This window comes from Carettochelys insculpta, chromosome 3 (genome assembly GCF_033958435.1).
Source record: "Carettochelys insculpta isolate YL-2023 chromosome 3, ASM3395843v1, whole genome shotgun sequence".
In the NCBI taxonomy this organism is placed as follows: domain Eukaryota; kingdom Metazoa; phylum Chordata; order Testudines; family Carettochelyidae; genus Carettochelys; species Carettochelys insculpta.
The window spans coordinates 83,653,217-83,680,876 of NC_134139.1; the positions used below are offsets into that span (position 1 = coordinate 83,653,217).

A 27,660-nucleotide genomic window follows, 5' to 3' on the forward strand; every position below is an offset into this window, starting at 1 on the left:
TCTGACCAAAAGAAGCCCCTTGTTTTCACCAGCGGGTTGGTATGTGTGGAACAAAGTACAGGTTGAACTTCTCTAGTCTGGCACTCTCAGGACCTGATTGATGCTGAACCAGAGAATTTGCTGGACCATGGGAGGTCAATATTCTTTAGCAGCATTACCAATGCTTCCACTGCTTGTTGGGCTCTTAGAAGACATTTTGATGTAAATTACAGATGATAATAGCACAGAACACTGGGAGCCAGGACTGGTGGCTGAAAAGAAACTTTATGGAGTCACAGGAAACATGGCCACACCCATGATAGGTTGACATTCAGCTAACTAAAATCATGCTGGACTATGGATGTTGCCAGACCAGTGTGCCAGACTGGCGAGGTTCAGCCTGTATACTGCCACTTGCTGGGTTTAAAAGGAGATTTTGTTTCTCGCACTTTGCTGTTAAAATTTAGCCACTCAAACAGAAAAAGGGGATCATTATCGACTGCTGCAAGGTAGGTAAATAAAGCTTAGTCTGCTGGTCAAGAGGACTGGCAAGGCAATTACTCATGTGAACACATTTTCCTCTTCTGAGAGCTGAGAAACCCGCCTGGGATATTTCTCAGCAAGAACATATAGAGCCACTGTTTTCTTCACAGTGTCCTCTCTTCTCCCTTTCTTCCACCCCATTCTGCAGCACCCAAAATAAACTCCACCCCTGACCTATGCAGAATTTGTTTGTTTGTTGAGATACAAGCCCATCTTTGTGGAGTCCTGGGAAGAGTAAGACCTACAATGGAAACAGGCAGGAGGATTGAATGATGGGCCACACATAACTGGCAGAACAGAGGCACGTGTCCTGATATGAACAATTTCTTCACATTTCAGTTTTCAGAAATAAAATATGGCCATTTGGAATGCTTAGTTATAAAAAGCTAGCTAGGAAGTATACCTGGGGTTAAATACCTGCTGTCTGCAACAGGTGCTGTAAATGGTTTTTAATGCAGATGTAGAAGGGACCAAACTGCGTTCAGCTCCATTTCAGAAATCATGGTGGATCCTCTGCAGTTGATGGTTGATCCTCAAGTGTCTACATAGTCTTTTTTATGAAATCTCCTCCTGTTTCAGTATTACCCATGGTGCTTCTGTAGTCCAAGCAGTGGTAGGAATACTGGCATAGCGAGGGCACTGGTGCTTTTAAGCATAGTGGCTCTTGTATTAGGGGTCTACACTTGCCTTCCTCTTTCGAAAGAGGTGTATGCAAATGAGAGAAATCAAAAAGGCAAACGAGGTGCATATTTGGCACCTCATTTGCATATTCTTATTTCAAAAGAGCTTGTTTCGAAAGAAGAAAACCAATGTAGACTCTGCTCTTTCAAAAGTAAACCCCATCTTCGAAAGAATCCTTCCCTTTATTTAATGGGAATAATTTATTTATTTTATTTCATTAAATAAAGGGAAGGATTCCTTTGAAGATGGGGTTTACTTTCGAAAGAGCAGAGTCTACATTGGTTTTCTTCTTTTGAAACAAGAATATGCAAATGAGGTGCAAATATGCACCTCATTTGCCTTTTTTATTTCCCTCATTTGCATACCTCTTTCGAAAGAGGAATGCAAGTGTAGACGCAACCTAAGTGTTTATGCAGCACTTAACATTATGTGGCTGATCCTGTTTCCAGCCTCAAGTGAAGAAGTGTCATAAAACACGCAATAGCATAACTCAGCATTACCATGAGCAAGGCAGCATAGGCATGGTGCATTCTGGCACTCAGCTACGCACAAAAAACATGCATGTGCTTATCTTTACTCACTGTGAGCAGTCCCAGTGGTCTTTGAGGGATCAGGCTGTGCTCTGACTGTTTCCCTGACTTTAAATATGACTGGTAAATTAATGAAGGCATTTGGATTGGCAAGGTCGTTAAGTCATATGATTCAGGGGGGCTGTTTTGGCATGATGTAAATGACAGGTATCTTTTCAGCCAGTTTTTATTTTTAGGATTATACCTACTGTTCTACAATTTAAAAATAAAAAGTATGTCAGGTTGTTGCAGCAAATTTGGAAGAATTGAAAAGATTAAGCCGCACATCACTGCAGAATCCAAGAGCCTTTCTCCCTGATTTTCAATGAGTCATCTTATTTATTTACATTTATCTCTTTCTAGTTTAAAAAAAAAAAACAACTCCCATCCAGTGTTTTGGGTCGCATACAAATATTATAAAACCTACAACTGTATAGGTAAATATTTTTGTTGGTTTAACTTTCCGATCATCTTGGAGAACAAATAACCCTTGAAACATGACCTGAAGATAATAGAATTTTGAATACCAAGAATTTTAGCTACAGTCTGTTTTCAACTGTGAAATCTGTGTGCAAGCATTCTATTTTATTTCTAATTTAAAGGAATCCGCTAAAATCTTTTGCTAGGAAAGAAAATACCCCTGTGCTGTTGCTCAAATATAATGCCAAATCTTGGCCCCAGTGAAGTCAATGGAAAGGTTCTACTGACTGTAATGGGATCATACTTTGTTTCAGATAATTATATATTAATGGATATACACATTAATGTAATCCAGGCTGCCTTTGTAACAATAAAGCGCATCTTTATTGGTGGCTTAGTAGAGTGTTCTTGTATCTACAGACTGTATGGTGATGGCAAAAATATCCAATTCTGTGGGCTAGGGAGACTCTGTTTTTTATCCTCCGCTCTATGTATTTGTTGAGCTTCTTGAACAGTGGGGTCCTGGTTTATGAGTGGGGCCCCTAGGTGACAGAGTCATGGAAACTAATAATAATTATGTGTGTGTTTAAAATTTTCCATCTTGTCATTTAGGCCTTGATTTAGGAAAACATCCCTGTTCTGGACTTCTCTGGGGTCTGCCGTTTATTTTCAATAGTGCTTAAATCCCATTGACCTCAGTGGCTACATTTAAACAGATACTTAAGTGCCATCCTGAATCAGGAAGGACTTCATAGGTGTATGTGCTTTTTCTGAGTTGCAGCCAAACAAGGTAGAACTCCTCTTTCTCATTGTTTTAATCCAGATTTTCTTGGCAAGAGCACATCACTGTTGACTCTGTTAAGTTGCTGGTGAATTGTATTTAGTGTCTGATGATGTGGTTGCTCGTGAAAGCCCCATTACCACTAGTATGTGTGCCACATTTTTAATCTTGAAAATGAGTTATTTTTAGATTTGTAAAGCATATCTATCAAAGCCCTAAATGAAATCACAACCAGGACCTGTGTCTTTATTAGTGCCTTGTGTGATGCCAGCTAAGCTGTTCTTGCTTAAGAAAATTGTGGGATTTTTATACATTAAATACAGTTACTTTTTAGAAGGACGCAGAACCCTGCCTGCATAATCTGACAATCCAAGCAGACAACTGAGTAGGAGAGGAGTGGTGCTCTCCGTGTCTCTGTATCCCCATAGCCCCTGTTGGATTTCCAGTGAGCACCTCAACCTTTAGTCTGAAGTTAGGTATTAAATTGTTTTTTTATTCTGAGCTGCTGAGGTACCTGCATAATTGGACTGAAAGGTTTCAAAAGGGCTGAGTGTCCAAAGCCCCCATTTATTTACGCACCTAAATAAAACCTTGGGGTAGAGTTGTCAAAAGCATTCCAGTGACTTGAGCTTACGTCCATCGCACTGGCTTTCAGTGGCACCCAGGCTCCGAAGGCACCCTGCAGCCTCGGGGTCGCTGCAGCACAGGGAGCCATACCTGAGATAGCACAGCCAAAAGTCGCACAGGAGATGCAACACCACGGGCTTCCATACAGGCTGGTGACAGGCATGCTGCAGTCTCTAAGTACACATGTGCTGCAAGACTGTGAAGTTCTTGCCATTGCCTCTGTGCTTCTATTTTTAGCTGTGCCAGCTCCAACAAATTTACACATTTGCAGTCGCACCTCGGGCGTGTGGACATACTCTTCGGCCCTTCTGCAATGTTTTTCCCTAGGAGACTAATTTTAGGCACCCATTTCTGAAAATCCTGATTAACATTTGTTTAAATTATTCCAAAGTAACTCTGCAGGTCTGTTAGCTGCTGTTGAGGTAACCACTGAAGTATATGTTTAAAATCAGGTGAATTCCTGATTCAGAATCTCAGTTATTAGCTAACTAATGAAAGCATTAAATGAGTATCCCTTACCCCGTGACGCTAATTACCTACTAAATAAATGTGTTAGTCTTTAAGGTGCTACAGGACTGCTTGTTTATACGTCTAAAGATAGGACTCTTTGCCTACATTAGCAAATTATAAATGTGTGTTAGAAATCCAACTAAGGGTTGTGACATAAATGAGCATGGGCTGATTTTTTACTATCTTCCTTCTTCTGTTAAACAATCAGCCTCAGTTATGTGGACTTATTGTTGAATAAGAGCATTGAATCATCTAATGGGAGATTAAATGGAAAGTAAAAGTCTTCATAGTAGTGTGATGGAATTACTGTGTCTAATTAAAGTCTCAAAGCATTTTTAAAAGCTATATAAAAGGTGAATCATTTTTGTAAACAGCCCATAAAACAAACAAACAAAAAAAAAACCCAACACCTTTGCTGTGGGAGAAGTAATATGGCCCAGAACACCTTTGCAAACAAAGAGTGACTCTTCTGCAAGCTGCTCTCTTTCTTCAGCAACTCAGCATGGGGTGCCAAAAATCATTAACAGGCTCATCCTGCACTTCTCCCTTTTCCACACCTGCATATCACGATCCCTGCTGTAACTTTATGGACCGTGAGGAGGCAGGTTTGACGCCATGAAACACAAGCTTAGCTAACAGCTGCAGGATGGGCAGAAAGCCAGACAGTAAAATGTAAAGAGGAGGAAGGAGAGGGATCACCTTTGAAGTTTACAAAAAAGCATGACTTTGACCACTTCCTTCTTAAATTAGCTGTCTCAGGTACATTGAGATATTGGCTATCAGTCTGAATGTAAAAGTTGGCGGTTGGTGGCAGGGGATTACTTGGAACTAGTCAATGTACTGTAGTAAAAATGGGAAGTCTTGTGTACATATGTTTTCTTTTTTCAACTTTTTTTTTGTGTTTGTTTGAGTAGTGAAGAAAACAATGCATTCCATTTGGGAATCTCTGGGCTAAAAATAGTGTGTGCCTGTCAAGTGTGAAAAGCTACATTAATGCAGCGTTAAAGCTGAAGTTTGAATCACATGCAAGCCAGGAAATTCATAGTTACAGTTCCCACAGCAACAACAAGTCATCCCCCTTGTGCGTATGATGCTAAATTACAGCAAAATCTGATCTTAGTCACATGAGTGAATTTCCTGAGTAGTTCCAGTGGCTAGTCTAGATTTGCACTATTATATCAGAGAACATGCTGTGGCAACTCTAAGATTGAATTTATTGAAATCTGAACTTTTGGAGTGTTTGTGGTTTTGCCTTTTTATTTTCCTTTTAATTGTGATTGATAAAGAGAAAAGTTTAAAATACGTGTTTGACAGGTTGCAGGCTAGTGTCTAATTTTGATTACCACAGTGTAAACAGGAATAGTGAGAGTGTCAATGGTCTGCCTTAAAATCTGATCCTTTATGTGTAAGTTTTTTTTTCCCCTCCAAATGTGAGTTCTCAGATTGAGGAGATTCTAAAATATATTGAGTATGTTTATTTGAAATGTATGGAAGTTGAAAAGACATTGATTTGAAAACATGTATGTGCTTATTTAAATATGTACTTGTTAAAATAGTCATTTATTTTCAGGTGAAAAACTCAAAATATCTAGTTTATTTATCTTGTATGCAACTAAAGTGCCACATCATGGCACATCTTTAAAAAGATAAGGACCATGTACCAAATATTTTTAAAAACAAAAAAGCAGTCCAGTAGCACTTTAAAGACACACACAATAATTTATTAGGTGATGAGCTTTTGTGGGACAGACCCACTTCTTCAGATCTGAAGAAGTGGGTCTGTCCCACAAAAGCTCATCACCTAATAAATTATTTTGTGAGCTTTCAAAGTGCTACTGGATTGCTTTTTTGTTTTTGACAGTATGTAGACTAGCACAGCTTTCTCTCTGTTAACTATTGAAATATTTTCAGATGACTTTATTTAGATAAACCTGGCAAAGGTATTCATCATCAGGGTGATGGAGGTTTTACTTAAAAAAAAAAAAAAAAAAAAAAAAAAAGAGAGAGAGAGAGAGAGAGAGAGAGAGAGAGCGCAAGACGACTATTTTGAGCTATGAGAACTGCCCAAGAAAGTATCTAATGTCCCAACTAGTGATTTCTTTTTTTTGTAAAAAATAAAAATAAAAATGTCATGCTCTAATATTTCAGAAATACCTGAATGAGTTCTTAATCCAATTTAGGAAAAATAACACTGCTGGATTGAAAACAAGCATAAGAAAGTTCTACCAAAAGAGGGTCGAGTTCAGGTCCCATTTAAATTAATGCAAAGAAAATTTAATTACATCAGTGGACATTGAATCAAGGCCAGCGTAATTTAACTGGGATGTTACAGTACTTGAAAATAGACCCTTAGAGTAAAACAACTTAGCGCCTTGATATGTGATTTATACCAATAAATATGTTTGTTTTGTATTCAAGTGCCTGATCCTACCCTTGTCACTTAAGTGCAACTTCCATTGAAACCAAAGGAAATCTTGTCTAATTAAGGGCTACAGGATGACTATCAAGTATTTTAAAAAATGTTGTCTACTCATTATGTAGACACTCAACACACGAGGCAACTCATCTTTCAACAGTTATGGTTAAGAATACACCACCTCTGCTTTTTATTTTTTAACTGCAACATTGGGACTTTTTTCTGCCCTCTGTTTTTTAAGCTTTACCATCGAGGTCAGTGTAATTGTTCCCGATTTTTCACCAATATAAACTGGAGCAGAAGTTGGCTCAGTGGGTTCCTGTATGAAAGATAAGTGGGGGAGACAAACTTTTAAAAAAGCTAAAAGGACAGCTTGTAAGAAAAAGAAAATATATTCAGTTTATCAATAATTTACCTAATTAGTATACACACCATTTTTAGTTTAAATATTTTCAGTTGTGTTGTGTTTCATATGATATTCAGAAAAAGTAAAGAGTATTTTAACTTGTTTGTATTCACCAGTTAAACTCCATTTATTTCTCAAATAAAGCACATTATATATGTGCATTAATGTAACAGAAAACATATTTTTGTTTATCTGTCACCCAATTCAGTGGCTTATTCAATCAGATACCTCCAAGGGAGTGCCATAAATCCATTTGATGTTCCTTACTGTTGTATTTTTCCCCTTTTTTTTTTTTTTTGGACCTCTGATTTAACTGAAAGGTGTACAAACTGCTCCCTGAGTTTAAAAAAAAAGTTTTTGGGTTTTTTTTTTTTGTTTTTTTAAAGTATTGAAAACAAATTCATAATATTTCATCATGATACTTCTCTCAGAAACCAACTTGTACCAGATACATGGTGGGGAAAAACTCCCCCAATGTTTCTAGAGATTCATGGCCTTCAAGATAGGTGAATTTTGACAAGCATCTTTTTTTCTTTAGCTATTGGCTGGCAAAAATAGGATCCAAATAGGACTATGATAAAATAATATGAAATCATATGAAGTGCTAAATAAAGACTTTTCATTTAGGGCTGCTTCCCTCTCTTTCTGGGAACCTGGCATAACTGATGAGGAAGCTGACAAATGAAAAATTTCAGGAACACCCATCTGCAAATTTTGTGGCGAGGGGGATGCCCTAAACAAAATTACTGACTTTAAAATTGCTGGGCTTACTTTGTTGTTAGAACATTGTATTACATATTTTAGATCACATAGTGGGAAATACAAGGTAACATTCTACTAAGAAACTGTTTTTCTCTGCCATAACGGTCTTAGGTGGATAACAAATTAATATAATATGATGATTCAGCCTGATGACTGGTCATGACATAAGGGCCAGATTGCTTCACAGCACTGTAAATTGAGAATAACTGTTGAAAGCTACAGCCACACAGGACAGGGGTGCAAAAAGTGGGGGGCAGGCCCCCTTGGATTGGGGCATGACATTTCATAAGGGGGTGCAGCATAATAGACTCATTCATCTCATTAAATGGGTCTCAGACTCATCCATCTCAGTCAAAATCTTGACCTATGTTATTGTTTTTATGTATGAGTATTCCTGTTTATTTACCAATTAATAAAATTTTTACATTCACATACTACTTTTCTTGCACATGCGGAAAGATTTTTTTTATATGAACATAACCAAAATTTCCATCAGTTTGAATTACATTAGACAACTGTGTGGGGGAGCTGCTAATTGCAGGGATGAAAAATGTGGCCTGATGTAAAAAGTTCGCTCACCCCTGATGTAGGAGGATAATCAGACCCTAACACTCTAGAACGATGCAAATGGGGGCGGGGGGGTTGGGGGAGTGCAGAATGGAAGAGAGAGAGATCTATAATCTCATTCCCTACACAAGTGGAAGTATTCCTGGTAAACCAAGTAGGTGTTGAGAGGGAAATACAAGGAAGTGCATCTCTTGAGGCTGCTGTTAGTCTCTAGACTCCTTATATATTTCCAGTCGAGATGACTTGCAATGTAGCTAGAGCTCAGGATTTCCAGTGTGGTGTTTTCTATTTCAGTTTGGTTTGGAGATTGAATGGCTGCTGTGTTTCATTTTTTCCACCAGCTATCTACCTTTGTTTTGTACTGAAGGAAAGAAATTTGTGATTCTGTGTGTGGAAGTGTGTCTGTCCCTCTGTCACTGTTGTAATAACTGCAGTGGACAGTGCTGATGAAGTCTTAACTCATTGGTATGGTGTCAGAAAGAGAATAATGGTGCCGTAATCTGGGATATGCCTTTGTGTAATGTGTGCTAGAATACAATATATTGTATTTATGTCTGCAGCCCTATCAGCATGGGATCTCTGGCTCTCTCAAGCTACGTAGGGTTGTACTTCCATAGGAGACTTCCAGAGAATGTCCAGGTGCCATAGGAAATTATGTTGGTGAGAGAGGTGGCATTTCACTTTCGAATCACTACTGAACCATGTCCTAGCTGGCTGGTAGGGGCTGCTGTCATGTTTAGGAATGTCACTTTTACAAAGAGGGATAAAACAGGGTTTCCCCCTCCTTGCCTTAATTAACGTTTGTTTATGGATTTGTTATTTGAATAGGCAACTGAATAATCAAAACAATTTCCTTGCTTTTCCCCCCCTTATGTTAGCAATAATCTATTTGCACTCAGTGGATCATTACTTACACCCATTCATCTCTTTTATGTGCACGGGGTTGCATGGCTATACAGAAAGGCACAATTTCTCCTAATGTATTTCATTTTGTATGAAGTCACTTAAAGGAGGACTGATTATTTGTAGAGGAGGTCAGATCCTGATCTCTGTTTCACCAGTGAAGTCCATGGAGTTACTCTGCTTATTATATGCATGGATGGACTCTGGATATTTCAAATTCCCAGTATGTCTCGTCACTGCTTTGCTCAGCATGTTGGATCACAGCACCTGAGCATGCGAATAGTTGTTTCAATGTGGTCACAGCAATGGAGAATGCTTGTTTAAAATCTTAGCTGTCAGTTTCCTTTAGCTGAACGAGACCTAAACCAGACAGCTCAGTTGGATATTCTGATCAACTTTTGAATCACATGACTGTGGCTTTTCTGTTCCTCCTGTGACTTTACTCTCAGCTTTGGAACTTCTGAAGGAAAAGGCTGGAGGTCTTGTAAGATGAATGAAGCTCTGGGCCACATTTGGTGGGCCCCATTCTGGTTATCTCTGTTTCATGCTAAATCTGAGACCTGAATTGTTTCCCACAGCCACTGCTTTCTTGGCTTTCTGAATTGCGGAAAAGGCCTGAAGAACAATCCAGAATTCAGGAGCTGGTGAGTTTGCTCAGCAAAGCTTCACAACAGTGCTGCCTCATCCACCCTCCCCCCAAAAACAACAACAAAAAGGTTAATTTGAGCTCTTGTAATTATTCTGTCTGGGAGAAGAGCCAAGGTGTGGAAGTATCAAAGTGAAATTCAGAAGAGTCAAGAGCAAGCAGAGACTTGAAGGGGAAGAAAAGGAAGCAGAAAAAAACACTTGCCTTTATCATGGTAATAGTAATGAAGCTGAGCAGAAAAAGCCCAGACAATGGGCTAGGTTACTGTACTATAAACTGCTTCCTGCCACTGAAATTCACACGTCACCTTTACTTGGCTGATTAGAGAACTACAAAGCCAGGCAAGCTGGTTTTGACTTTCTGTTAGGAGCTCACCAATACTTAAAATTTCTGACATTCAGGGCTGCCCTGGAGACCTAGTTTTTGTTCCTGAAAAATGAAATGGGAACTCAAAACAGATGAGCTGCTCCATGGGACGTATGAAGCACTAATGATTAAGGATGCGTTTGAGCCTGATATGGCAAGGTGATAAGTACCCAGAATATTCTGATTGACTGTGGTGGGAATTGAGGCCATTCAGACTTCTCACAGTCAGATGGATACGGGATGTATCCCAAAAATTTATCCTGTTGTCCCATTCCAAAATCTGTAGGCCGGACCTGTGCATAGTGGTGTGCCAAAAGTTTAGGGCAGCGCTTCCCAAAATGTGGTCTGCGGCCCAGTACCGGTCCTTAGAAAGTATACAAATTAGCATGCATGATCCCATTAATTTGGTACATTTAATATTTTCCCACATAATTAAGGTAATAACACCAAGTTAGGCACTTAAGTATTTTATATCAAGATTTATATTATTATTGCTAATAAATAATAAGCGGTGAAAATTTATTAATTTTTCTTTTTTTTTACTGCGTGTTCTATTTTTGGGCTGCAAAAAAGGGTACTGAAAAAAACTGGGTTCCAACTGTATAAAGTTTGAGAAACCCTGGTTTATGGGATTCTGTCACATTTGGGAGGTGATCAGTGAAAATTTATTTCACCAATCAGGCTTTTTCCCCAACTCCAACTCCCAAAATGACAAGGCCAATTCTGAACCTTCTTCTGAGCTTTCTTTTAAATCCAGGGCCACTGAATGCAGTTCACTTCAGGGAGACAGTCCTATTCAATTAGACAGGTTTGCAGCAGGATTATGCTATTTGCCATTCATGTCAATAAAGCCTCTCATCTCTAGACTAGAGTGATTTGTCAAGAGAAGTTTTTGTCGCAAGATATTTTGCAACAAAACTTCTGTCAACAGATCGTGTCCAGACTGCCAAAGCGGATTGAAAGAGTGAGCCGCTCTACCAGCAAAACAGCCAACCAGAAGCACAGCAGACAGTGGCGCCTGGTGTCCTGGAAGCCCTTTCTGTCGACAGAAGGGCCCCTGGAAGTCCAGACTGGCATTTTGTCTGTCTTCCTTGTGCAGCGTGGGATACAGCCGTCGAAAAATGTGCTGTGTTCTGTTGACTTACTTTTGACAGAATACCCTTGGGAACCTGGATGCTCCACAAGTTTTGTTGACAAAACTACTATTTTGTGAACAAAACCCTCTAGTCTAGACGTAGACCCAATGTTTTTTGTTTTTTGTTTTAAAAAAAAACCCACCATCTGCTCATCTTTGTCTATCTACATGGCTTTAAAGGCAAAACTGTAAGACAAGGAAAGGAAATGTTACCGATAAAGAAGCATTCTTTTCATGAGCATACCCATTACAATAATGTAGTGAGCAAAGTGTGGAAGGATTTTTGGTGACTTTTGCTTTTACCATAATTTTCCTTTGGGTGGAGGAATTGATATTTTTAAATTATTGCAGTAAATTAATATTGATGTATTTGCTCTTTATTCTGTAATTTTTATACACAATAATAGTCCCATTGAAATTAAGTACAGTTCCACATGCTTCGTTATTTACAGGACCTGGACCTTTCTAAATTGCACTATAAAAAGATGTAATGCTTTACAGAACAATTAAAGAGAATCCCTGCCAGACAATCAGCAGTTAGATGGATGCATGGGTCCACTTTGGTATTCTTCATAGCAAATGTGTGCGCACGCGCACACACTCGCTAAAAGGATCTGATCCTGCAATGAGCAAACAGATCATTGAACAGGACGGAGAACATAGTATATTAAGTCCATTTTTCTTAAATAAATTTTAAAATACACTAGCCATTTGCTATCTACAACTGATCCCTACAAATAAGTTGTACATAGGTTCATTTCCTGTTTTGAACATGTATTCAAAATAACTTTTTGCCGAGTCTGTTACAAAGAGGGGCTAAGCAACAAGGGGTGTAGGATATAAGTACTGAGAATAATTTTTTAAATATACTTGAGCAATTACTTGGGTATATAAACTGTAACTAGTTCTGCTCTTCATTTCACTCATATAAACCTATAAATCATTTTATTAGATTTGCAGAGAAAGTATAATGTGGAAGACACTGTTAATGCAGGGGTGTCCAGTAAGTTCGCCACTCACCACATGTGGGAAATACGACACTGTCTTGTGGTGAATACCGAGGTGGCCAACTTGCAGCTCTCGAGCCCCATGCAGCTCTTGGAGCCTTTAAATGCAGCTCCTCCTGAGAGCCACATTCGGGGACTGCCGTCCCCCCACTCTGTGCATGCACACCACCACTTAGTGGGAGAAGTGCATGGTGACCCCAGCAGCAGCTCTAGCAAGTCACCAGCATTGAATTAGAACAGAAGAGGCAGAGGGTGCCTGGCTGTTGGGGGAGGGCATTTATTTAGAAGGAGGTGGGCTGGGAGATCCTGGCTCTATAAAGTTCTGTATGTTATAATGTGGGGAATATGGAAAGACAATAACCACAAGTGTTGCGGACCTTGAATCCCTATTGGATACCGCTGGTTTAGTGGGCCACTCAGTTCAGCCATTGATTAAAAATTGTAGGTCTCATGGAAAGCCAATTGAAAAGAAGAAAAGACCCTGAGTCACTGAATGGGCTTTGAATTAGGTTCTTGAGTACTCAAAGCTCTAGAAACCAAACAATTTATATTAAAAATAAAACAACTTTTCTTCTCTATCTTGATTACTTTAAGGAAGTGTCATCTGAAGAATGAGCCAAAGCAGATCCATGTAACGATAAAATATGATTTCAGCTAAAACTTGTCACCCACATGTAGTTATTGATGTAGGAACTTATGTGCATGCTAATGCAAACTCAGAGACATATACTGATGGAGGGACTTTTGGGGAACCAGATCAGCCACAAAGTTACAGGAATGGTCTTAATCAAAATAAAAGAAAGGCACTGCCTCTGATGAGCTGTTTCAGTGCACTAGGCAGCTAGAAGTTTATGGAAAACTAAATGCAGTTGGAAGTGTGTGGCAGGTGATTGTGCGCATTAAAAGTATCAGTGATTTAAAATGTAGGTTGAATGAAAATTCATGCTCCTTTAATAAAAATTAAGCTAAATTAAATATTGCACTTTACGGAACTCATTCTTATGTGACAGATGAAGTGTAACAACTTCAGTATTGTTACTTTGTGCTTTTGTCACTGTAACAGATTAGACTGTTCCATTTTTGGTAATAGAACCTATCAAGTTCAAAACTTTCAATTATATTTCAGGAGGTAATAGTACAGGAACTAAAAGTAATCATTGCTTTTCATTCTTCCTGAATGAAAAAGTTGCTTTGTATTATTGTAGGTCCCTTAAAAAGTTTTCAACCTTCTTCTCAGTGAACTTGCATTCTGAATTGCACTGTGATATTTTTTATTTACAGAGCAACGCTGTGAAATGGAGTAGGAAGCATTTCCACTATGAACGACAACTGATACACTTGCATCACATGTATCATCTCGCCCTTCTCAATATGTCATTATCTAAGAGGTCAGTTACATCATGAACGCATTACATGAAAATGGTTGTGTAAAGTGAAACATTTCCATGTGCTGTATTTTTCTGGTTTACCACAGAGCTGTGTTTGATAGATGGTGTAGTTCATAAGTCACTTAGTGGTCAACATTTGAGGTTTGAACACCAACTGTCCTTGGGGTTATTGGTGTAAATTGCCAGTTTAGCTGTGTAAGGCCTGCACATTTAGGTGCCACTGAGACCCTCAAAAACAGTTGTTGCCTAACTCTTGAGTGCTTATGGGTACATCTTCACTACAGGGAAGATTGACTCTGCCACTCTTATGGAGTGCGATTTAGCGCGTCTAGTAGTGACATGCTAAATTGAACTTACAAGATGCCTGCGTCAGTTCTCCTGCCCCTCGCTAGGAGTAAGAGAAGTCACCAGGAGCAAATGCACCCATCAACCTTCCTTAGTGGTGCGGAAGCCCAAATTAAGGTAATTAACGTAGCTGGAATTGCATACCTTCATTTGACCTTCTGCTGTAGAGTAGACCTGCCCTAAATTTCTGCTGTTAAAGTCCCTGCAGGTAAAGAGTGGGTGTTTTGCTTTTTCCTGAAAAATACCTAGTCCTTCAGAATGTTTCATATTTGTAACATGAGCATCAATGGCAGGGAGAACCCATAACCAAACAAAGAGACACGTTTGTAGATTAAGACGTGTGAAGTATTTTAGCTGGGAAAGCTGTACTCCCTGGTTTAAAGATTGGTTCCATGAATGGCATCTGTCCATGTTGTTGGCTTATGTAGGTTCCCAGAGTGGAGACCTGCAAAGCAGCAACTTAAAGTTCAGCACACACCTTCACCAGATACCACTGTTGTATTAACTTAGGTAGAGCAAATGGGCCCAAAGAGTTAAAGGCATCACTATGACTGAGTCACTGTCCAATATTAAACAGTATTAAACAAGGTTTGGTTTACGGAGTCCTTCACCTTCTTGATACCATGGCAGACGATTTTTTTTACCTTTTATTAAAGACGGAGAAAAAGGAGGAAAACAGTAAAACGTTTGAAATGTAAAGTATTAAGTAAGGACGTTAAGAACATCACTTCCTTTTTCCTTTAGCTGGAGAAGTTCCTTAAAAGGAAATCCCCTTCGTCTAACTGTATTTTAGAAGATCCCAAAGATGATAACTTTCCTTTTGTGAAAAAAGAAGCTAGTTGAGATGGACTGGAACGGTTGTGTTTGTGGCCCGTTTTCAAAAGAGACAAGAAAAAGATCAAAGTCAGAAAATACAGCTGCTGTCTCTGGTGTTGATTCTCATTTGTAACCTCGCTGCTGGAAAAACACAGGGACAGCATTTCATCTTGTCAGTCCTTCTGGGTATGTCTACATTGTAGTTACATAGTGGTGGCTGGTGCATGCCAGCTGACTCAGGCTAAGGGGCTGTTTAATTGCAATGAAGATATTCAGGCCCAACCTCTGAGACCTTTGTGCAGTATCCTACAGCCCAGACTCCAGCCTGACCCCAAATGAGTACACAGTCCCTTAGCTTGAGCCCATCTCAGGTGGCATGGGTCAGCTGGTGGGTTTTAATTGCAGTGTAGACATATTCTCTGAGATGTAGTCAGAGAGAGGTAGCCAAGTTAGTCTGTATCTGCACAAAACAAAAAAGCAGTCCTGTAGCACTTTAAGGACTAACCCATGAAAGCTCATCACCTAATAAATTATTTTGTTAGTTTTTAAAGTGCTTCAGGACTGCTTTTTGTTTTGTCTCTGAGGTCTGACAAACTTGTTCCAGCATTTGATTGTTTAGGGCAGCGTATTTATACTTTTTTTTAAAAAAGGCAGTCCTGTAGCATCTTAAAGATTAACAATTGTATTTATCAGGTAATGAGTTTTTGCGGGTAAGACCCACTTCAGATTGGAGCAGATCCAATCTGATGAAGTGGGTCATACCCACAAAAGCTCATTACCTAATGAATGTGTTAGTCTTTAAGATGCTACAGAACTGATACTCTGGATCTTCACAAAAAACAACCTGCTACTCCTCTGTGCCTCTCTTTAGTTAGGCTTAGAGCAATGTTGCAAAATACAAAGTCTTGGCCGGCTAAGCCAGACTTTCCTATCCTGCTCCCTTTGTCCAAGAAAAGAATAGTAAGGAGAGAAAGGCAAAGGACAAAAAAGGGAGGGCTGGGGTGGAAGAATGAAATCTCCACTCCTAGACGATATTTGGGATTCAGATGTAGCCAGTACAGTGGAGATGTCATCTGGATCCCTCTCTCCTAGCTTGGGCTGGTCAGGGCATTTCAGGATTAGGATGAAGAAGGTCTGGGGTCCTTGGAGATGTCCAGGATAGTAATGATGGCACTCGCTTCTTCCCCTCTTTTCAGCCAATCAGCATTCCAGTAGCCTCTGCTAATTTTTAGCCCAGTCTTTTTTTGGATCCCCAGAATATAGTGATGGGCAGAATAGTCCATTTCTTTGTTATTTTGATCATTCACTTGGCTTAATTTCCAATGCACCCATTTTAGTTGATTAATTTCTGGTGCCACTTATCAGGCATAATTTTAACATACTCCTAGTCTATGGTTAAACTGACCCAAACCACTGGCAGCAGTATGCAAATGGGCAGTCTCAAAAATGCAAATTGATGCTCGTTTGCATATTCACTCACCGGCAGATGCTGCCGCCAGCACAAATAAAGCTGTGTAAATGTGGTTCTGCCGGCAAAGGGCAGGTTTTGCGGCAGAACCACATTTACACAGCTTCTTTTGTGCTGGTAGTGGTGTCCGCCAGTGAGCAAATACGCAAATGAGCAGCAATTTGCCTTTTTGTGACAGTATTTGCATACAGCTGCCAGCAGTTTGGGGCAGCGTAACCATAGCCCTAGAGTTTTAGATCAGTAGCCCTTTGTGTTTGAACTATTTGTCTCTTGCTTTTGCACGTTTTTCCATCAATGTTATAGGTTCTTGTGACAGCTAATATACTTTCTTACAGTAAAGAACACATTTGCTGTAAGCGTGCAGACTGTTATTACAACAACACTCCCTGGATTTAGCATTGCATGTCAATGGCCAGTTTGGGAGAGCAATGCTACTGTTCCTATTTAGCTAAGAACTTTTCATCCATTGTCCATCTGGGGGGGCACTTGCTCATCTCCCAGAAGTGAGAACGCACCGAGGGCTTAAATGGAAGAAAAGGTGCTTACCAGAAACTGCCATTCAAGGTAGTTCTGCAGCTTGATGCTGTATCTGTAGGTGGAAATAGGCAGAGATGGCACTCAAAGAACATTATTTAGGAGTTATCATTGGACCTGGGTAAGATTTTTTTTTTCCTCAAAGATTGGTAAATTGGCTTAAAGATGACATTTCAGAGCTACCAAATCTATGTCCTAATTCAGGACATATGCAAGAAGTGGTCAGAGCTGAATTTAAAAAGAGGGAAGTTTTCTTTTAATAAAGTGAGAAGGAATGATTTCAAAATGATGGTTCATTTCAAGTGAAGTCTAGCTGAATCTTTTTTTTTCATTTTGGTGAGTGGAAAAAAAAAATTCAGTTTGATTGGAAATTAACCAAAGCATTCCCCTCACTGCAGCATGGCCACCAATCTGAAAAATTAAATATTTGCTCAGCTCTCCAGCTACGATAACATCTGCTGTGTATTCAGAGAGTGATGGTCCTTACAGCTTTCTTCTAAATTTGCTTTTCTCCGTTGGGTGCTACTTGGAACAGACTGCTGGAGAAAAATGGCCAGTCTGCAGTTGATGAAAAAGAGCACAGTGTCCGTGATCTGGTTAGTAGTTAAATGATCATTGCTATCATTTATACCATCTGCTTTTTAATAAATAGTTGACCAAGGCAAAGTAGTAGCTATAACATTTTTCTTGACTGTTGCTACAAATGCTGCAAGTCTAGAATAGCATATTTTTTATTTTAAAGCTTTACAGTCTGCTTTTCAATCCAGACAGCATAGTAGACAGATCAGTAGAAGGTAAGTGGATTTGTGCACTGGACTTCCATAGTACAAAACCACCATACAATTTGTTACAATTAATAGCCTCTGGAGAGGCCTTGGATTGAATTATTAGGGATCTGGACAGTGTCGTTGATAGAACTAAGCATGGAAGTTTGCACAATTCCTATATGTATTATTCCAGATAGAGTTCAGTAAACTTAAACTAAACCCCAGGTTAATTCCTGAGTTCATCAAAGTCAATGGCAAAACTCCCAGTAGCATTAGCGGGGCCCACAGTTTTCCTCCTCCCCCATTTTCAGTCTTCTGCTGCTGTATTATACGTTAGTTATAAGCAGAGAGGTGGAGTAAGGCATTGTCAAGGGACTTTGGTTATACTTCAGTTTGGCAGAATTTGATGATTATTTGTTTGTTTACAATTACTATAGGTCCCTTAATTATACTGAGCTTTTTTGAAAAAATGCTCCCTTAAGTTTTCATGGTTGCAGGAAATTCCACAGGAGCCAGACTATGAGATCAATCAGACAGTTGTTATTTAATGACAATAGAAACTGAGATTAAAAAAGTTAATGTTCTTGCAAACACTAATGCACAAATTGTCCACTTCATATGTCTAAATATACCGAATATTTGTAAATCAAACTTTTCAGAAGTTCTCAAGCAGAATTCTGATTATTATTGATGGAATGTTTTTCTTGTGTTTGGTACTGTGCATGGTAAAATTGATTATTACTGACATTTACAAATAAAAATCTAATCTTTCCAACTCTAGTTATACAGCTTTATAATGGTATTGTGCAAACATAACATGTCTCACCCTGAAGGTGAGACATAACATTGGGGTGTGAGCAACGATTTAGAATACAAATGTATTATTATAAAATAAAGGGTGTATGACTGCCCCAGGCACATATTCTATTAGAAGTATACCTTCCACACAGAAAAGATTTTAGAAAATGTTGCATATAGGTCTAAAAAATGATTTCACTAAAGCATTTTTGGAGCTTTTGGGCATTACGTGCATAGGCTACTACTACTATTCATGCTCTTTTCTTATGTGTTTAAAAAGAGAAGTAGGGCCAATCTTTCAAGAGCTAGATGTTTTTGAATTTGCACCTAAAATCCATACCTAAGCTTGAATACTGCAAATATGCATAAATGTTTGTTTGCAGGACCAAGATTTTAAATAGCAAAATAAGTTACCAGTTTTTACAGTGGAGCTGTGGATGCTGAGCACCTTTTGAAAATCAGTTCACTTGTTTAACTGCCTAAATATGGCTGCATCTACACTAGTAAGGTCTTCTGAAAGAGTTTTCGAAAGAAGGCTCTTTTGAAAGATCCAGTGCAGCACCTACACCCACAAAGCATTATTTCAAAAGTAAATTGAAAGAATGCAGCACCCTTTTCAACTCGCTCTTCCTTTCCCGCGTCAGGAAGAGCGCCCCCTTTCAAAAGAAAATATGTGTAGATGCTCCACAGACCCTACCTCCTCTCCCCCACCCCCAAAAGAGCAGTCCTCATGGGACCTGATTTTTCAGTCCCTGGCCTGCTCTTTCAAAGGAGCGGGGGCTGTGTGGACACTCTTTCAAAGAGCAGATCACTCTTTTGATCTGCTTTTTTGTGTGTGGACGTACTCTTCTGAAAGAAGCTGTTTCAGAGTAGAGCTTCTGGAAGGGCTTCTTTTGAAAGATCTCTGTAGTGCACACATTGTTTATGGGTCATAGATTCTCAGGACTTGTTCACTCTGTGTGTGTGTGTGTGTGTGTGTGTGTGTAAAACACACACATGGGGCACCCACACTGCAAAGCTTGTTGTTCTGGAATAACAGTGCATTTAACTTTAAATAGTAGGTCCACCAAAACAAACAACTGTCTAAATTGGTTCAGTGTGTACTAAGCACAGGAAATTATAACTTAATTGGCATCCAGGGAGACATCCCATCGTCGCTCTTATTTCGAAATTGGGCTCTCTAGTATGAACTCTCAATTGAGAAATACTCCTGCAGTGTGAACACTCTATTCAGAACTAACTGACAGGCAGTCCTTGACTTACGAACACATCGACTTACGACCACCCTCTAGCTCACCTCCCCCAGTGAGGGATTCCCTTCTAACCCCCTGGGTCCCAACCCCCCTGCACACCCAGGCTTTGACGCCCCCCATCCACAACCCCCGTGTGGCCCCAGGTCACCACCCCCCCATGCAGGTGGCTCAGCAAATACAGGGCTCCAACCTGTCCCCTGCTCAAGCACCCTACCCTGTTGCACCCCATTCTACCCCTCCCCCACCGCTAAACCCCCCCCAATGCATGGGGCTCTGACTTCAGCTCCCCTCCACTCACCCACCCCACCGTGGTGCACCCCCCATTCAACACTCCCTCCCACAGCCCCAGTTCACCCCCTCCCCCATGCTTGGGGCTCTGGCTGTCAGCCACCAGTGTGCACAGGGGCTCTATCCACCCAGCCAGCTCAACCCACCCCTCACCCTGGTTCACCCCATTCGTTCTCCCCTCTGCCCAGCCCAACCCCCTCCATCCCCAGCTGACCCCCACCCCCGGCACACGCTGGGCTGTCAGCCACTGAATGTCTACCTCCCCAGGCACATGAAGGTCTACTCTACCCTCCCCAGTTAACCCCCCCCCCGCAATCCCCCACAGCCCCAGCTCACACTCCCTGGCACATGCGGCTCTGGCTTCAACCTATGCCTAGGGCTCCCAACCCCCGACATACAGGGCTCCAGATCCAACCCCCTCACTCACCAGCCCCGCAGCCCCAGCTCCAACCCCTGCAAGCCTCAGCCCAACTGCACCCTCCCACCACCTCTGCCACACTAATCAACCCCAGGCTTAATCCCCTCCCAGGGCTCCAACCAAAGCCCCCTGCCCAACTTACGTGAAATTCAAGGTACGCAAGGGTTGCGTGGAACGGGAACCTCCCATACCTCGAGGGATTGCAGTGTAAGGGTATTTTCAACTTACGACCAAATATAGTTCTGAACACCTGGTCGTAACCTAACCTGTTCGTAAGCTGGGACTATCTGTATTTTGACATTACTGTCCAAATTATTTCTGAAAAACCCTGAAATGTAGACTTAGCCTCACTGCAAACATTGCAAACTTAAAAAGTTCGGCTTGACTTATATACCTCCTTGAATGTAAAATTCTCCTTACATCTCCCTCCTACCTGCCACTTTTTATCAAGATCCTCAATCATCAGCAAAGCCACATGCAGGGAAGTTGTTGATGTTTTATAGCAAATCTTCACTCTCTGCAGAGATTCGGTGTAACTAGCATTGCAGGTTGCACATCACATGACATAGAAACTGTTAAGAATTTTCATTCTGCCTCACTGTAAATATAGTGTACCTGTATCTTAGTTCATAATAAGCAGGCTCCTCTGCCCGTCTGTGTCTGAAACTACAGTTGGTGAATTAATGAGAAGTTATTGGCCAATTTCAACTTTCAATGGGGAAAATGCATAGAAAACAAAAAAGCAGTCCAGTAGCACTTTAAAGACTAACAAAATAATTTATTAGGTGATGAGCTTTTGTGGGACAGACCCACTTCGTCAGACCGTAGCCATACCAGAATAGACTCTATTTAAGGCACAGAAAACCAAAATCGTTATCAAGGTTGACAAATCAGGAAAATTGTCTTTGTGCCTTAAATATTGAGTCTGTTCTGGTATGGCTACAGTCTGAAGAAGTGGGTCCGTGCCACAAAAGCTCATCACCTAATTAATTGCTTTGTTAGTCTTTACAGTGCTACTGGACTGCTTTTTTGTTTTGATAGTATATAGACTAACACAGCTATCTCTGTTACCCTTGAAACTGGCTGACTGTCTTATCGCTATGAATAATTCAACTCTCCTGGTAGTGTTATAGGTCTATTATGACTAAAATAAGGAAAAAGCTCTGCAAGCCAGAGAAACTTTTTTTTTCTGCATCCAGTCATGCTACCATTAAAGTCAAAAGTAAAATCTGTGTTGACTCAATGGAATTGGCAGTAGGCCCTGTGTTTATAAAATGTCACTAAAAAGTGGTCCTAGATATTTATTCTAATAAAAGCTACCACTTACTTGACTTAAACCCTTGTACTCTGAGTAGACCATAGGTCATCGACAAGTCTCCTCCACTTCTGTCTCAAGACAAAACTACTAGCTGACTCCAGGAGTACCCCTTGTTCTTCAATCTCAGTAGATCTTCTCCATGTTGTCTGGGGTCCACCCCTTTTGCGTTTTCCTTGAGGGTTCCACACGAGAGCTTGACAGACTATCCTGGAGGATAGTTTTCTGAGATGTAGCCTAGCCATCTCCCCTTCCTTCTCTTGATTTGAATGTCAAATGATTTTTGTCCTGCTCTGTTCCAAAGTTCCTCATCTGTGACAAAGTCTTGCCATTTGATGTGAAGGATATACCTCAGGCATAGAAATACATAATTCTCCTAAAACTCATCTCCTGAACTCCCTTTGATATGTGGAAGATTATCAGTGTAAATAAGAAACTTTATTTCAAGTTAAAAGGAAATAAGCAAAACAAACAAGTTTCTCCTTTGTTCTAAATGACTGGAAATGCCTATTTATTGAAAAATGCCAAAAAAGCAACACAGCCCATGACAAACATTATCTGACACTGGATAGTGGTCTTTCTTATTATACTAGTTTCAAGTACTTATGCTACTGGATTGAAAAGGGAATTTTATTAACTTTTCTTTCAAAGGTATATCGTGCATGGTTCACTGAGCTATGTCCTGGTCTGAATTTTATACAAACTGCATATCAGGTGTGAGTGTGACCCTCATGGTGTGATTCCAGCTGAAGTAGTAATCACAGAACAACTAGGAGAGGTTTTCCTTAAACTAGATTCTAAAACTGGTGTTAACCTCAGGATACAGTTCTAGTAGCAAATGTGAATCACAAGTCTGAGATTGAATTGAACATACCATGTTGCTAGGTTATTTGTTCTTGTTTATTTTTTTTTAAAGAGAAGTTTCCAGTGTTCTGCTTTGAGAATGCAGGACATCTTTGTGTAACCAATGCTTGTGCTTTTGTTATCCCAAGATGGAATATTTGTTTCCAAATCATAAACCAGCTGGAAATCACTCCACTGAAGGAGGGACGGAGGAAAGCACACTGCCAGTTTTGCTGCATAGGAAACAGCAGGAGCAGCGTCATGGGGGCTTATCTAAAGCATGCATGGTTTTTAAAGAAATGAAGAACTATTCAAAGGAGAAACAACATGAAAGTAAAGGTGTTGAAATGTGAGTATACTCTGACTTGCCTGAATCAGTGCATAATGCTTATGCTCTTTCATTTAGACTGGAAAAAAACTTGTTATATAGTAAGGACTCCATTCCCTTTTTCCTTTTGTAAGTGTGACTTGAAACGTTTCAGCTCTTAGAGCAATCACACATTAAAATACACGTAGGTGTGAACTGTCAAATATACTTACCAGTGAATATTCAGAGCATCACACCCTGGTGCTTGCTTCTGAAGTTAACATTTAACCTGCTGTGCAAACTCAGGCTACATGTCCGTAATATTATTTTGAAACTAAATCTTTTCAAGCAAAACATATACTCCTCAGCCAAGACTATGTACCATGCATACCAAAATGGAAATTTTAAAATCAAGTTGACTGAGCGCAGCAGAATTTAGGAGTGCCTGTAAATATTCTCATGTGCAAATAAAATCCATGCTATTTGCTGTAGAGTTAGAATGCACCCGAAAGTTAACAGGGAGTGAGGGAAAAGATTAGACATTCTCTTCCCAAAGTGAAATGAGAGAAAATGCAGAGCAAAGCCAGGAATTTTAGAACAGAAAATCTATCTCAACCATAGTGATTATGTTGCTATCCTAACAGTACAGTTATACTTATGGATTATTTAGATGAGTTATTTTCGAAAGAGGTTTTGGATGTGTTTTACAGTTTGGAGAATCAGAAATGCAGTCACAATGCCTTTGCCCCACGTGAAATGATCACTGTACCTCTTACCATGGAAGAGATAGTTCTGAACAATCCAGTTGTGGTATGTATCTATCTTTATTTGCTCTTTTGTCTCCTATTAGACCAGAGCTGTCATACACTCAACCCTTACACTTTCCTTGTAGTATCCATAGAGCAGAGCTATTATAGCATCAGTCTACCCTCCATTGCACTCAGAGGGTTCCCCTTGAGATCAGATCTCTCACAAAAGAGACCTTCTGGTTTGGCAAATTTCTTAGGGTTCACCAGTACAGCTTCTCCACCTTTTAGAAGTTCATTAGAGCAAGACCACGGTTACCAATCCTTTTGCTGGTCAGTAGCCTTCAGGCTGCATGGGCTATCGTAGGGCAATGAGGTAATGAGTTTATCCGGGGCATCCGAATACTTGCAGGAGAGCCAGGCAAGCCAGGTTTATACGGACCTTGAGGCAGGGAGAGGGCCTGCTAAAGATGATGGAGAAAAGATGAGGAACATGAGGAAATTACAGCCATGTGAGGCAGAAGGGGAATACAAGCATTCTCCTACCCTCTCCAGGGGATGGACCTGTTGCAGATCACTGGAGAATGATGCTGTTCTGAGCCAAAGCACATCTATAACCGCTCTCTAGTAGGAAAGCCTACAGTCATACCAAAAGTAGAGCTGAACAAAAATTCAGAATGTTTGTCCTGTGTGAAATTCTACTACTTTACTTTTCTTATCCCAACCTGAGACAAAAAACTGATGTTAAGATTTTTTGTGTAATGGACATTTTAAAAAAACATTAAGAAATGGTCTCATTTGCCATTCAGTTTGCCTTATTTTTCATCAAAATTAAAGCTTTCAACATTCCCAAACCAAAAGGTTTCATTTTCCTTAATTGAACTGACCACCACCCCACCCCCCAAAAAAGTCATTTAGAGCCAGCCCAACACTGAATTCCATTTCCTTGTTGTGTTGCATTGCTTCTTTCAGGGAGTTGTTTGGGAGGTGGGGGGGTCTAATCTCCCCCTTCTCCCTTATAGCACAAGCCCCCCCTGCCCAGACTGGATCATCCATGATGCAACTGGAATGATGTGACTCCCAAGGTATACACCTCAGAACTTAGTCCAAGGGACAAACACATTGAATACTGGGAGACATACTCTAGCAAGAAAGCTGAGCCTATCTGAGGAAAAGGGGTAGGGACAGAACAGGAGCTCAAACTACTATTCCCATGGAACACAATAGGGAAATATTTTGTTATAAATAACTAGTTCAAAATTTCAAAAGCATGCTAGGACAAGCTGATACAATCAAAATGTTGCTTTCATTATATCTATTAGTTTGAATAATGCCTTAATGTTAGAAATGTACACAGCTGATCTTAGGATTTTTTTTTTTTAATTTTAAGGAGGCTAAGTCAGCTGTTACTTTTTGGACAAATTACGTGGACAAAGGAGGATCCATTTTCTAATGTGGAAAAAGATGACTAAAGATACAGAAACTGACACCAGCCTTGAACTTGCAGCTTTACGATGTAACCTACACACTTGTTCCTATATTATGAAATCCAATGAACGTAACAACTTTGAGGACCAAATCTCAATCTTATTTAAGACAATGTGAATGTTGTTCACTTTAACAATAGTGGATTTGGCTATAGAGCAGTATTACCATGGAGTGGTTCAAAGTAGCTGTTAAATGGGTCTTTGTGAAGATAGATAATTCATTATGTAATATAACTAGTTCCTAAGCTTTTAGATGAACTGCATATTAACTATTAGAACATACCTCAGTGTGTGAGTTGATGCATCTGTAGTTGAAAGTTACATAAATGTACTGAAATCAATTTCTCATTATAAGCTCTTGCAAGCTGAGCAATTAAATCCTAGTAGGGCAGGTGTGTGTTGTATTTTTTTTAAAGTAGGTAAATCTATTTTTCAATAAACTATGACAGATGCAAGTCCAGCTTTCACTTCAGCAAAGATGAGAGTACTTAGGGGCATTTGGTCAGAAATGTACTTAACTCCATTCTTGAATCTAATATCACTCATGTAAAGCTGTAAGGCAATCTTCTGAGCATTCACTATGAAATTAAATGCTTTTTTTTTTTTTTAAATGGCTGCCTCAGACCTAATTTGCATCTTGCTGTGGACTTTTCACTTCACGTACAAGTGGGTGCATCAGCCATTTTGCAAACCACCTATCACCTGGCTCTTGTGCCTGATGACACGGGAAGGCAGGAGACCAACCCCACAGAAGAGCATATGTTGGGGAGGAGGGACAAAGACAAGAGAAGAAAGCAAATTAATGGCACTTGGCTGAAAGAACATGAGCAACTCCTAAGGTGTCAGTCTGACTAGTCAGAGGCAAAATAATTTGAGGCTTGCAGTTGATACATAGGTCACCTCAGGCACTGCTTCCTTGATTGTTAGTTCTGCTGCTTCCAATCAGTTAGTAAATGCCTACCCACCTCTACAAGGAATCAGAGGCTAGGACAGAAACTTGCACAGAAAGTCATTGGTTACATATTAAAGGTAATATGTTAAACTGATCATCAAGTTTTACATACTTAGTTTACAGATGGTTCAGCTGATTCTTTAATAAATGTAATAGTAACATTGACAGATCTTTGGTTTTCCTACCCATCTTACAACTGATCTTTTTTAAGACAGTTAACTAATATTGCCATCCCCTTGACTAGCCTGGTCTATTTGCATGCAATTTATGCACAGTGGAATATGAATCTGTTTTACAGTACTGGAAGAATGGGGTTATTGCTGCATATCATGAGAGAATCACAATTGCACACCTAGAAAGTAAAATATTTTCTCACCTCTGCTCCGCCTTTAGTATTATCTCTAAAGAGAATATTCTAAGATCTTCAGCATGTTTTGTTCTGGTAGTAGATATGGACAGTAGTCTCCACAGCTATCAAAAATTCCCAGTCTTGTCTGCAACAACTCCTTTGCAAGTTTTAATGTGAAGAAATGAGTACTTTGACATTTACAGTATTTTAATACAAATTAGTTATGTAAACAGAATTGTAGTTATGAGACCACAAGACAGGAATTAGAGTATGAAAGGACAAGAGTAAGATATTTGTTGAAACAGCAAAAAAATTAGGCTGCTGTGAATCTACTATTTTGAATTGTGAAGTCATTTCAAGTCCAATATATTTACGAAAAAAGCCTTCTCTTCATGGAATGTTTGCATTTCCAAGCAGTTGTGTTCATTCCAGTTGAACCTGACAAAAGTCTGAAGATTTAGCAAGGCTCTACTTCAAAACTTGCAAATTTAATTTGATTTCCAGCTTGTGACTTTTTTAATAAAAAGCATTCAAAATATCAGTTTGTACACCTTATTTTAGATCTCCTTTCTGTCCCGTGAAGAAAATTTGCCAACCTTTATTCAGGTCTAAAAGAGAAGAGTTAAGAAAACAAGGTATATTTTAGTTTCTTAGCACTATATTTCATATGACTGAGTAAATAGTAAGCATTCAGACTATTACTACATCTGCAATACATGCAAATTTTCAAAACTGATTAGTGAAGAAGCTAGTTCTTAAAAGGAACTGCTGTTCTAAAATGTGTAACAAAGGTTAGACATTTTAAAAACAATGCTTTATTTCTACGCTTACCTACTAACAAGCGAACCATTGTTGGGACCAAGAGTTATTCTTTGAGGACTAATAAGCCACCTCTACACTAGAGGGCTTTGTTGACAAAACTGAGCATCTACCTAAATATGTTTTGTCAGTCTGTTGATAAAAATTCAGTACTTCTGCCTCTCCCAGATGAGGAGTAATGCCTCTGTCAACAGTTTGGCAACAAAAAAAGAGCTGTGCAGATGCTCCAGGGACCCTTTATAGGCAGAAATGGCTTCTGGTTCACCAGGCAGCCCTATCTGCTTAGCTTCTAGTTGGCTAGAGTGGCCAGGCAGTCTGGCCGCTCTCTGACAGAGTGGATCACTTTTCCGATTCACTTGTGTGTGGATGTGATCTGTTGACAGAAGTTTTGCCAAAAGATCTATTCTGACAGTAACTTCTGTTGACAGATCGCTGCAGTGTAGGAGTAT

General features: G+C 39.8%; 1 protein-coding gene across 1 annotated transcript in view; it reads left to right on the top strand.

Annotated features, from left to right (window-relative positions):
* LOC142010364 (uncharacterized) overlaps positions 1-26,930 on the top strand; it is a 115,395-nt gene extending 88,465 nt beyond the window's left edge. The window contains exons 10-15 of the mRNA XM_074988681.1: positions 9,743-9,808; positions 13,600-13,706; positions 17,405-17,465; positions 22,701-22,900; positions 23,569-23,668; positions 24,995-26,930. Of these exons, the coding sequence (XP_074844782.1) occupies positions 9,743-9,808; positions 13,600-13,706; positions 17,405-17,465; positions 22,701-22,900; positions 23,569-23,668; positions 24,995-25,057 (597 nt within the window). The 3' untranslated portion in view covers positions 25,058-26,930. The remainder of the gene's footprint in view (positions 1-9,742; positions 9,809-13,599; positions 13,707-17,404; positions 17,466-22,700; positions 22,901-23,568; positions 23,669-24,994) is intronic.
* The last annotated feature ends 730 nt before the right edge of the window (positions 26,931-27,660 follow it).